The sequence below is a fragment of the Miniopterus schreibersii genome (assembly GCF_964146895.1).
Source record: "Miniopterus schreibersii genome assembly, chromosome: 9".
Lineage (NCBI taxonomy): Eukaryota > Metazoa > Chordata > Mammalia > Chiroptera > Miniopteridae > Miniopterus > Miniopterus schreibersii.
In genome coordinates this window covers 16,466,933-16,480,002 of record NC_138118.1, presented here as the reverse complement: position 1 = coordinate 16,480,002, position 13,070 = coordinate 16,466,933, and the positions used below count along the sequence as shown (strand labels likewise).

Sequence of the window (13,070 nt, the reverse complement as noted above, 5' to 3'; positions counted from 1 at the left end):
AATATATCTTTATTGATTTCAGAGAGAGAAAGGGAGAGGGAGAGAGAGATAGAAACATCAATGATGAGAGAGAGTCACTGATCGGCTGCCTCCTGCATGCCCCCTGCTGGGGATAGAGCCCACAACCCGGGCATGTGTCCTGACCATGAATCAAACAGTGACATACTAGTTCATAGACTGATGCTTAAGCACTGAGCCATGCCAGCCAAGCTCTGCAGCAGTTTTAATGCCAACATTCTGACATGCGGTAAGCCATGCCCCAGCCATGTGCATTTGTTTACTCAAGGTGACTGGTGAGTGCACGAATTTAATACTTATTCAGTACAAATTTAAAATTATAGTAATACATATAGAACATTTTTCTGTGAAATTAAACTTTTCATACATACTTAACTTTAATTACACAAATGTCTCTACATAAGTAAAACCAGGTAAACTAATTTGTCAATTTTTTAACATATGCATTCAGAAACCTACTTTATTATATAATGGACTTTTGGCTTTAACGGATACCCCGTCACCCAAATTAGTCCATTATATCAAGGTTTTACTGTAATGAAACTGAAGTACAAAATAACTGCCATAGCTTTTTGCCCCTAGGCAGCAACTTAGTATTTCAAACCTACTCACCAATAGAGATACCACTGTACTAGAGTAGAAGGCCAAATCTTCTATAATTTCTGTGCGCCGGTTAGCTCCAATTCGTAAGGAACGACTATGTACTTCTTCAGGTAACACTGTAAGGATCTCCAGTAGAAAAGGCAGAGAAGTTACATCATTGCTATATCTAGAAAAGAAAAGGAGAGACATAAGTTACTTAGAGTCAGAAAAAACACAATCACATAAGGTAACAATAGCAATCAGAATAACCTATGAAAACAAGAGCAGCATTCTCACTATCTCAACTTGCATAATCTTTGACCCTACAATTCCACTTCCAGAAATGTATTTCTCAGAAAAATCCCATAGGTACATACAAAGATGTGCACTGCAGTGCTTTTTTATAATAGCAAAAATATTGAAAAATACTTATAATTAAACAGGATAAAAAAGGTTCCAAGTTATACAATGGAACATACACAGCCATTATAATGAGATACCTATCTATGTCACAACAGGAAAAGATGTTCCACAATGTATTAAGTGAAAAAAGTATATGAAACTTGTTACATATGAGTGAACAAATACATATATAGACATATGTATACTAAAATATGTATACACTTATTTATTATAAAATGCTTAAAGGAAAATGTAGAGGGCTATATAGCCAATCATCAAAAATGGTTACTATGAAATATAGGAATAAGGAGGGGAAAAAAGTGTTTACTTTGAAATAAAACAAAAAGTAAACTATCCATTTAGTCTTTAATGACACACTATGGTTGGAGGTAAAAAGGACATCCACTTTGTTCAAAAATAATCTCCTAACCAAATGCCGGAATACAAACAAATATCAAGATTATCTTGCTAAGACCATGAGGAAACGCTTTATTCAAAGTAGCAGGCTCCTTGTGCCTAAAAATTATACTGTTCCTTATATAGACATAAAACCCACTCCAATCAGTAAGAACATATACTCATAACAACTTATAATTTAATATCATCTTAAATATTCTGAAATATTTTTATACAATTGCTGATATATCAGTGGGAGTGATCCACGAGGCAATGAAAGACTTTGCTACAGTTAATTCAAGTGATGTGTGTGCGTGTAAATCATGAGGGTCTTTTATGTTCCATATGACATATTTTTGTAGTATTTAAATTTTAAATGATTTTCTTTTAACCTAACAAATGTTAATAATAAAAAATTCTATGGTAAAGGTTTGGGGAAATAGTACAAATGTCTAACTATTGCTAATAAATTTCTCTGTGTAAGTTAATAGTAATCTCAAATGCTAGCAGTCAATACAAGTTACTTACTTTTCCACCAATGTTTGTACACATCCCTTCCAGGAAGGCATCTGTAGGGCAAGGTCTGCTATTGCTAAAGCCAGCTGAATAAGAAGAGAAATTAAATGAATAGAACAGATGAACAGAAACAGGGTTACCATCTGTATTAATTGAAAAGAAAAGCTAAATTTCTTCCAAACAATGACAAGGCTGACACCCCCTCCCTCCCATCTCCACAACTATCTATATTATATAAACTCTTCTAGGCTAGCTACAAATTACTGGGATTTAAAAGGTAAAAAACAAAAAAACAAAACAAAAACCAACAAAAACAGAAGAAAGAACAGACTATAGATTTTCCTCAGGACATATCAATACTTACTTTTATTTGGCAATACCACTGAACTTCATGGACAGATAAATTATACTTTGTCAATAGGCCAAAGCTACTGACAAAGTCAGCCCATTGACTCACTCCTCAAGTAATGGATTGTCATTTCCCTTCTCTTTCCATTTCTCATCTTGAAGCCTTATGCAAAAGCCTCCTTCCTCTTCAAGGGCACTTCTATGCCAGGCAGAGAACACATGTGAGTATGTATTCACTGAAGCTTCCAGTTTTCCTGCCTAAGGTTATTTCCCTGTCTAAGGGGAAAAGGCCAAATGCTCTACTTCATCATTTCATTCGTGACACTTTTATTAGCCAATCAGTCCAGAAAAGATTTTTTTTAAAGGCAACTATGTAGACCTCTGGCCCAGAATGGTGCAGTGTTTTTATCATCTGCAATTTTAACCAGGGGGCGGGGAAGTGGCACATGTGGCTGCCTCTGAAAAGCTATACTCATCTCCCCCAGTTCCAGTATTTATTAGTTTAAAATCAAATGAATTCTAAGATTAATACAAAAAATTTAAAATTTCACTTTTTATCCACTTATAAGAATATAGCACCCTAACCAGTTTGGCTCAGTGGTTACAGCGTCAGCATGTGGACTGAAGGGTCCTGGGTTCAGTTCCGACCAACGGCATGTACCTCGGTTCCAGGCTCGATCCCCGGCCCTGGTCGGGGAAGGTTTAGGAGGCAACTAGTCAATGTGTCTCTCACATTGATGTTTCTCTCTCTCTCTCCCTTCCACTCCCTCTGAAAAGCAATAGAAAAAATATCCTTGGGTGAAGATTAAAAAACAAAAGAAAAGAATATAGCAAGTGATGTATAATAAAGTTGTTACCATTACTTCACATGATCTAGCAATGTCAATCAAAATTAACTTGATATCCAAATGGTCTGAAAGAATTTCCCTAATGAGAAGCATTGGATTTACCTGTGTTACAATGACAGGTGACAAGTCTTTCAAGTTCTGGATATGAGTTAGTAATGAGTCCCGTAAAGAGGCATGAGAGTCTGTGGGGAGCTCATAAAATGAGGTCTGAATCTTCATTTTCATGGTCTGTGCAGCAAAATAGCATGATTCTACATCCTGCCGAATCTGTAACAATTGGTCTGAAATCTCCCATGCATGAACCTGAAAGCAGATCAAACAAAATGTCTTAAGGATTACTTTTCTAAATAACTTTAATATCATACAACCTCAATACATATAAACATTCAGACCAAAGTATAATGAAAGAAAAACCTGACAAGCTAAATTATTCACTAATTCAGCCAGTACTTCAAATTTTATATTTATAGGCCCTATTCAACAAAAATATTACCTAAAATCTTCTGACTTATTCTAGGAAGGCATGAGAGTTATCAACTGAATCAATAAATCTAAACCTGCTGTTAGATCATTAATTGTGTAGGGAGGAGAGTATGAAGAAAAATGTCCCAAAAGTTTCTACTAAAACTAAAATGTCACTGTGTAACTTTCCAACCCTAATTTTTCTTCTCTTCTCCATTGAAAATATAAAAGCTTTGTTCACTCTGAGAATTGAGTCTGGAAGCTATTTTAATATATCAATAAACAGGAGACATTTCAATCTTTAGTTCCTGAATAAAACCTCAGAAAAACTCACCCCAAGTGAGTATCTCACATAATTCAATTATTTTCTATGTATTTATATTCGGCAAAGTGCTATACATGCTATTAAAATAATTTTCATAGGAGAAAATAAATGTATCTATAGAAGTAATAAATAGAACAAAAACACAGAATTTGGTCTCTAACAATCATAGTGACAAAAGGAATCCTATTTTGAAAGATAACTTTGAGAATAAAATTGGTTAGTACACAATAGGCAACTAATTAACAACTGATAAATTCTAAAGCAACTCTACACCAAACTGCCTCTTTATGGGAGGCTAAAATGGACTGGCAATGATGAACTGAAAAAAACTTTCAATCTCAATTCAGAAACAGAGCCAACTGTGAAGAGAGATCACACAGATTTACCAAGACATTTTTTAATGAAGATAGAGCACTTCACGAGTAACACACAGTGATTATTCAAGATCTTTCCAAAGGAAGTCAAGGAAGAGAAAAAGGTAGAATAAATGCCCTGTACAAGTTTCCAAAATAAACTAGAAATTCACCACAGGTTTACTGAAATAAAACTTAGCTTTTAATCAGTAAGCTGGTGGACTATAAGCATGAAACAACTTCCTTCTAGAAAAAATGTTTTATTACTTTTTTGGGAATTTGTACCCCAGCCTGCTGCAAAAAATCTTCCAGCCACATAGTTTATTATTTCATTTTAAAATATGTCTTTATTGATTTCAGAGAGAAGGGAGAGGGAGAGAAACATCAATGATGAGAGTCATTGATTGTCTGCCTCCCGCACGTCCCCTACTGGAGATCTAGCCTACAACCCGGGTATGTGCCCTGCTGCAGAATTGAACTGCAATCTCCTGGATCATAGGGTGATGCTCAACTGCTGAGCCATGCCGGCTGGGCCACATAGTTTTTAGTGATTCATTATCCAACCAGTAACCCAACCACATCTGTTTCTTAATATGCAAACAAAATATATTTTGCTGAAAATGATATTTAAAAAAATAATAGCAAAAATGTTCTATGAAGCCTTGGAATCTCCATAAATGCCCTCATAAAAACAAAGCAATTATGCAGGAAATCCAAAGCACTGTGGACATTAATAACAAAACTAGGTGTTGCTTAGTTATCTCCAATAATCCCAAATTATGAGTGGCTGGGGACAAACCAGTGACATCTATAAGACTTGTATAGTTTCGGCTTCAATAAAAGTACAAGTAGAAGGAAACAACAGGGTAGTTAATGGATCTAAGTGCACACAAACAACAAAAGACCCAATAGGTATTCACTAGAAAGCACAGGGAGCCAATACGAGGACTGTTATTTGAAAATGGAAGAGGTTTTGGGGGGTAGAAAAGGTTAGTGGAAGAGGCCTATATGAGAGCTATGGAGATGAAGTCTAGCCTCTATAAACTCTTGAAACCGAAGAGCTAGGACAGGACTCCAAACTGAAGAGAAAGTGGTATAAAGAGAATCAAAATTATACAGGACAAATATAATAGATACAAAGGGGAAAAAGGAGAAGGTAAACAAAGCTAGGAAATCTTAGAAATAAGCCACCACATTTGTAACTACTACCTGAAAACAACAGAAAAGGAAGCTCTTTAAATTTGGAAATACTATCCTTAACCATGCCTTCTAAAAGTTCAGAAAAACTAATTTCATAAAAAATTAAGCAAATGAAGTCAAATGCCATATATGGGGGGTGAGGGGAAGGAGAAAAGAATGAACAGAATAATATCCCTACAAGAAAAGTAGGCCAGAAAAACATTTTTAAAACTAGCCTGAAATCCAAAGGACATGAGTCAATCTGAAAGAGCTCCCAATGGCCACAGCTAGAAAATCTAGAGTAACAAAATTAATTATGACAGTATTAGATTATAATTCAAAAATAAAACAAACATCCATGAGTCCAAATTCACATCATATACTGATGTGAATAACAAATGAATAAATAAATAACTGTTGAGAAGTTATTTATAGGATATAAGACAGCTTATATCCTATGCTAGGTAATAAATGTAGAAGGAATGAGAAAAATAGAAAGTTAAACACTACAGGTGATAACTGGCAATAATCTGATACTAGCAAGATTCACCTATAAATGATAAAATTAGTGGGTAAAACTTTAAAGAGAAACATGATATATCAAAGTATCTCCCCCAAATATTTATTTGTTACTGTGGTGGTTTTACTCTGTATCCACAAATTCTTTGACACTTACCATGTAAGAACTCAGACTACTCTGCTGGAGAGACAATGTCAAAAGACCAGGGAGTCTCTGGAAAGTCATGGAAAGCAAGAGGAGCCCAGCTAAGTTCAGCCTTCCAGCCATTCCTACCAGAATGTCAAGCATGTAAATAAAGCCATCTCAGAACCTCCAGACCAGCCCTTCCACCAAATGGATGCCTCATGGAGCAGAATAATCTTCCTCAGAGCCCTGCTTGAATTCGTGGCCTACAAAGTTATGAGACACAATGAAATGGTTTTTGTTTTGAGTCAGTATGTTTTGAGGTAATTTGTTTCACAGCAGTAGATCATGAGAACAAAGACAATCAGATAGTATGTGCATCCTGATGAAAGAACAGGATACAATGACATAGGTTCAAATCAATCTGCGTCTCATCAAGCCTCTGGATCCAGCTGGCAATTTGCAGGAATTACAGAAGGGAGTAGAACTGCATCATAACTATGCAATCAGCAAAATCCAAACATAGGGAAACTCAACATGTCAAATGGCCCAGATTCCTCAACAGATAAATAATCTACACAGAAAGAACCTGCAGATTAAAAGACACTCAAACGACATTTTAAAAACAAACAGCAAGACCAACCGAAAACAGTGTGGAAGAATACCCACTTGGGTGATAAAACCATAAAGATAAACAAAGAAGGGATTACTATGGAAGGATAGTGGTTACTTTTAGGGAGAGGAAGCAGTTATTTCAAACAGGGCACAAGGAAGACTTCTGGAGTGGCCAATGAAGTTCTATTTCTTGACTTGATGGCGGCTGTAAGGACACTGTATACAATAATTCACCAAGTTATACATTTGTTTTCTATACCTGTTTAAAAACACAAAAGAACAAAGCAAACAAAAAACTCCCAATATTGCCTATTAAATTGAAGTATGAAGTATGAAGTCCTTCTCCCAAGTGAAATCTGTCAACCCACCAGATCAAGACCCTTGTGAAAAAGTTTATAGATTGTGCAGTGCTATTTTGTGCTTTAATCTGACTGGCAGAAACTAGCAAAATATATCAACTGTATCATCCTGGGTTATATACATTTCTGACTTAAACATTTCTATTTCCTTAAAAGGAGAGATCTCAAAAATAAAAGGAAGAAACAAGTCAAAACAAAACAAAAATACTACTTCCTTCTGGAGAACTGGTAAACTTGGGGGTAGGTATGCAATAATTTATTTTCCAAGCACCTTTAAAACGTTTGAATATTTTTTTAAACATATCCTTTGGAATTGTCTTTAAAAATAAAGATGGATTTGTATTCCTAATATGGAAAGATCTCTAAGATATACAATTAAAAAACAGACACAGGTAGAGATTTTGTAAGATCCTTTTTGTAAAAATTAAATTACACTAATTTTTTGAGAAAGTGTAGCAAAGTTTTTTTAAAATTATTTTTAGAGAGAGACAAAGAAACATCAATTTGTTGTTCCACTTATTTATGCTTGTATGTGTCCTGACCGGGGATCGAACCCACAACCTTGGCATATCCAGACTACACTCTAACCAAACTACCCAGCCAGGGTATAGAAAGTGTAGTGAAGCTTTTTAACACACAGTAATTAGTTCTGCTCCCTAAACAACCTGAAGCTATCACTCTGATAGCATTTATTGGCTGTTTCAACTTTGGTTATAATATACTAGCTGGCATTACAACAATTTTCCAGCCTAAAACAAGTACAAAAGATGAATGAAAAAGAACTTGTTTGAAGACATCAAAACTACCAAGACAGCTAGAACGTGACGCCCCAAATGCCAGAGACCGAATAGAAGAGCAGCGAGTTCTGCCCAATATTTAGCTCCACTTTTCCTCTCAAGGCATTTGCCTATTTGAAAGTGGAAGACAAGAAGCTAAGAAGTTAAAGAGCCTTGCACAGTCTCATAAGACTGAGGAGATGAAAATGAATTCAGGACTTACCAAGGAAGAGGAACCCTGGTAATACTCCAGACTTTCAGTTGTGATTCAGTGAAGGAAATAGGAACTATACCTCAAAGACTGAAACATCTCAGGACAGACCAGATGCCAGGCCATAAAACAAGTCTTAATAAATATAAAATGTCTGAAATAACAGAAAGTTATCTTTTTGAATCACAATGAAAATAACTGAAGAAAAACTGCAAAATATGTAAAAATTAAATATATTCTAAAGCAACCAATGGGTTAAAAAATAAATTAGAAAATATCTTAATATCTTTCTAATAAATTAGAAAATATCTTAAATGAAAATACAATATACCAAAACTTATCAGATGCAGTGAAACAGTTCTAAGAGAGAAATTTATAGCTATTTACAATTACATTAAAAAAAACACATCTCAAACCAACACCTAACTTTATACCTTAAGGATCTAGAAAAAGAACACACAAACCCAAAGCTAGCGTAAGGAAGGAAATAATAAAGATTAGAGCAAAGATAGAGAAAATCCAATATTTGATTATTCAAAAAGATCAACAAACTTGACAAACCTTTAGCTAGATTAACTAAGAAAAAAGACAAATGAAATGACAGTGAGGATATTACTACCAATTTTATAGAAATAAAAAAGATATTAAGAAATACTATGAACAGCTATACACACCAAGAAATTAGATAACCTGGATGAAATGTACAAATTCTTAGAAACATACCAAGACTGAATCAAGAAGAAATAAAAATTTGAATAGACTATATTATTATAACTAGTCAAGAGATTAAATCAGTAATCAAAAACTTCCCAACAAATTAAAGCTCAGGACCAGATGGATTTACTGGTGAATTTTACCAAACATTTAAAGAAGACTTAACACCAATCCTCACTCTTTCAAAAAAATTGAAGGGGTGGGAACACTTCCTAATTCATTTTGAGGCCAGCATTACTGTGATACCAAAGCACAAAGATACCGTAAGAGCTACAGACCAGTATCCCTCATGACTGTAGATGCAAAAAAAAAACAAACAAAAAAACCTAATACCAGCAAACCGAATTCAGTATTATGCACCACGACAAAGCGGAATTTAAAAAAATTTATCTTTATTGCTGGAAATATTACAGATGTCACCCTTTTCCCCCCATTGAAGCCATCCTCCCTGCACCCTTCACCACACTACTGTCGGTGTCCATGAGTTACATATTTATGCACGTAAGTTCTAAGGTCAATCTCTCCCCACCCACCCATCTACCCCTGCCTTCCCTCTGATCCCTCAGTCTGTTCCAAGCTTCTATGTCTCTGGATCTATTTTGTTCATCTGTTTATTTTGTTCATTAGATTCCACATATGAGTGTCTTTCTCTGACTGGCTTACTTTGCTTAGCATAATACTCTCCAGGTCCCACCATGCTGTCTCATAGGGTAAGGGATCCTTCTTTTTTACAGCTGCATAGCAATTCTATGATATAAATGTCCGAGACGATGCTTGATAGGATTTCAATCTTCTTGAACTTGTAAAGACTTCTGTGTCCTAACGTGTGGTTTATCTTTGAGAATGTCCCATGTGCACTTGAGGAGAATGCATATTCTGCAGCTTTGGGGTGAAATGTTCTGTGTGAAATCTATCTGATCTAGTGTGTTGTTTAGTCACTGTTTCCTTGTTGATTTTCTGTCTGGAAGATCTATCCAGAAAAGTCAGTGGGGGTGTTGTCTCCTACTATGACTGTATGGCTGTCAATCTCTCCTTTAAAGTTCTCCAGAAGTTTTTTTGTTTTGTTTTTTAGCCTGTGTGAGCCTTTTGTTCTAAGGTGGGTCTACTGTAGACAGCATATATTTCGGTCATGTTTTCTCTTTCATTCAGCTACCCTATGTATTTTGATTGGAGTATTTAATCCAGTTACATTTAAGGTTATTATTGATCTACTGCCATTGTATTTCTTTATGCCTATGTTTCTCATTCTATTTCAACTTATTTCAGCAGTCCCTTTAACATTTCTTACAATGCTGATTTGGTGGTGATAAACTCCTTTAGCATTTTTTTGTCTGGAAAGCTCTTTACTTCACCATCTATTTTGAATGATAGCCTTGTTGGTTTCAGATCCTTGTTTTGCATTACCTTGAATACTTCATGCCATTCCCTTCTGGCTTGTAGTTTCTATGGAGAAATCAGCTGGCAGACTTATGTGAGCTCCTTTGTAGGTAACAGATTGCTTTTCTCTTGCTGCCTTTGAGATTCTCTTTGTCTTGAATTCTTGACATTTTAATTATGATGTGTCTGGATGTGGGCTTCTTTGGGTTCTTCTTGCTTGGGACTCTGTGCCTCCTGAACTTGTGTGACTTTTTCCTTGAGCAGGTTAGGGAAGTTTTCTGCCATTATTTCTTCAAATAGGTTCTCTAACCCTTGCTTACTTTCAACACCTCCTGGCACTCTATAATGTGAATATTGTTACATTTCAAGTTGTCCCACAGCTCCCTTATACTGTCCTGCTTTTTGTTTTCTTTTTCGTTCTCTGTTGATTTTTTTTTTTTACCTGTCTTCTAATTCACTGATCCAGTCCTCAGCTTCCCCTAATCTGCTATTGTTTTTCCCTTCCAATGTTTTTGGTTTTTTTTTTAAATTTCCACGATGTAATTCTTAATTTCCTTTATAGTTTCCATTTCTTTTCTCATGCTGTTGAGCATCCTTATGATCACTATTCTGAACTCTATATCTGATAGACTGCTTATCTCCATTTCATGTAGCAGTTCTGGAGAATTCTAGTTCTATCATTTGGGGCTTGTTTTGTCTCCCCCTTTTGGCTGCCTGTTTGGATTTATTTCTATGTATTAGATAGATCTGCTAGGACTCTGTCTTTTTGGATAGCCTCTGGTGCAGGCCAACATCAGGTGCTGTTTGTGACTGGCATTAAGTACCCTGTTTGAAGCTTTCCGCACTCCATACTTGTGGTTCCCTCTGCTGGGGCTGGGTGTATTTGGACAGGACCAAGATGTGCACCAAGGCCTGCTTTTCCAAGCCCTGGAAGCAAATCAGGCAAAGACTCAAAGCACCCAGACGCTGATTGTTATTCAGTCTCTAAATGAGGCTCAGGCTGTAGCAACTCCACAGGGTGGGGCAACTCCATCCCCTGCCCCAGGTAATAGCTGTTTGGAAGGTAAATGTCTGCCTGAGAAAGATGTCCTCTGCCGTATGGGGGAATGGCAGCACAGGAATCCAGATGGCTGCCCTCTGAGCTCTATCCCCTAATCCAGCATCTCTAGATTCTCTTCACACAGCTCTAGTCCACTCTGCCCTCCCTCCCCCAGAGCCCAAGGTGAGTGGCTGCACATGAAACTTTGTGTGTTGGCCCTTTAAGAAGGTGCCTGCATTTCCAACCATCTGTCCCTGGCAGACAGAAACCCAACTCTTTTTCACAGCCAGATATTATGTGGGCACCTTTCTCAGTTCTGGTGTTCTGGGCTGGGGAGCGCTGCTTGGGGTTCCGGCCCCAGAATTCTCAGTGGGAGCCTCTCACAGCTGAGATACCCTCTGGAACTTCAGCTACTGCCTGTGGCATCCCAGCCAGCCCTCTCATGCCTCCGCACTTCCTACCAGTCTCAATGTAGTCTCCACTTTACGTCCTTGGTTATGAGGGTGCTCTCCAGCTAGTCTTCAGTTGCAGTTGATTATTGAGGATGGTTTTTCTATATTTTAGTTGTAACTCCAGTTTGGTCCTGGGAGAATGTCAGTGTAGCTTCCACTCAATCTGCCGCCATCTTGGAATCTCTCCCTAAGTGGAATTTATTCACGAAATGCAAGGGTGGTTCAACATATGAAAATCAAACAACATAATACACCACATTAACAGAATGAAAAAAGCATAAACATTTCAACTGATGCTGAAAAGTCATTTGACAAAATTTCTTTCATGATAAAGACACTCAATGAATTAAAAAAAGAAGAAAGTTGTTCCAACATAATAAAGACCATTCAGTCACGGACCAACTGCATAATGACATTTCAACGACAGACAGCATATAAATGGTGGTCCCATAAAATTATAATGGAGCTCAAAAATTCTTACTGCCTAGTGATGCTGTAGCTGTCATAACACAGTACAATATCTAGTGATGCTAGTGTAAACAAACCTACTGCACTGCCAGTTGTATAAAAGTATAGCACAATTAGTTACAGTACATAATACCTGATAATGATAATAAACTACTATGATACTGGTTTATGTATTTACCACACTATCATTTCAACTTATAAATAAAATGCTTGCTGTAAAATAGTATGCTGTTACACAGGGACCAGCCTCATACATCTTGTGTTTACTATGCCTCTTAATTGTACCATTTTCTCTTGTGCTTGTGTTAATACCATGTTGCTTCATACATTTAGTGTAGCCTGCCCTGGCCAGTGTTGCTCAGTGGTTAGAGCGTTGGCCTGCGCACTGAAGGGTCTCGGGTTTGATTCCCAGTCAAGGGCACATACCTGGGTTGAGGGTTCACTCCCGGCCCCCAGTCAGGGCACATTTGGAAGGCAACCAATCAATGTGTCTCTCTCGCATCAATGTTTCTTTCTTTCTCCCCCACCCCTTCAACTCTCTCTCTAAAAAAGCAATGGAAAAAATATCCTCAGGTGAGGATTAACAAAAATATTTTGTTTAAAAAATTTGTATAGCCTACTACTAAAAATTTAGTATAGCCTATTCTAGCATTTATAAAGTCCACAATAGGGTACAGTACTGTCCTAGGCCTTTGTATTCACTCACTACTCACTCACTGACTCACTCAGAGCATCTTTTAGTCCTGCAAGCTCCATTCACGGTAAATGCCCTATAGAGGTGCACCATTTTTTAAATCTTTTATACCATATTTTTGCTGGACATTTTCTATGGTTTTTTTCTCTTGTTTTAAGATTTTTTTTAAAATTGATTTTTAGAAAGAGAGAGAGAGAGGGAGAGGGACAGAGAGACAGATACATCGACTGGCTGCCTCCTGCACGCCCCCTACTAGGGGATCGAGCAAAAAACCCAGGCATGTGCCCTGACCA

General features: G+C 36.8%; 1 protein-coding gene across 3 annotated transcripts in view; it reads right to left on the bottom strand.

Annotated features, from left to right (window-relative positions):
* Positions 1 to 13,070, bottom strand: part of TNPO3 (transportin 3) — an 87,230-nt gene that overhangs the window by 49,221 nt on the left and 24,939 nt on the right. For all 3 annotated transcript variants that reach the window (XM_081147434.1, XM_081147433.1, XM_081147435.1), the window contains 3 exons: positions 3,213 to 3,413; positions 1,927 to 2,000; positions 631 to 787 (listed from right to left, as the gene is read on the bottom strand). In XM_081147434.1, the coding sequence (XP_081003560.1) occupies positions 631 to 787; positions 1,927 to 2,000; positions 3,213 to 3,335 (354 nt within the window). In that variant the 5' untranslated portion in view covers positions 3,336 to 3,413. The remainder of the gene's footprint in view (positions 1 to 630; positions 788 to 1,926; positions 2,001 to 3,212; positions 3,414 to 13,070) is intronic.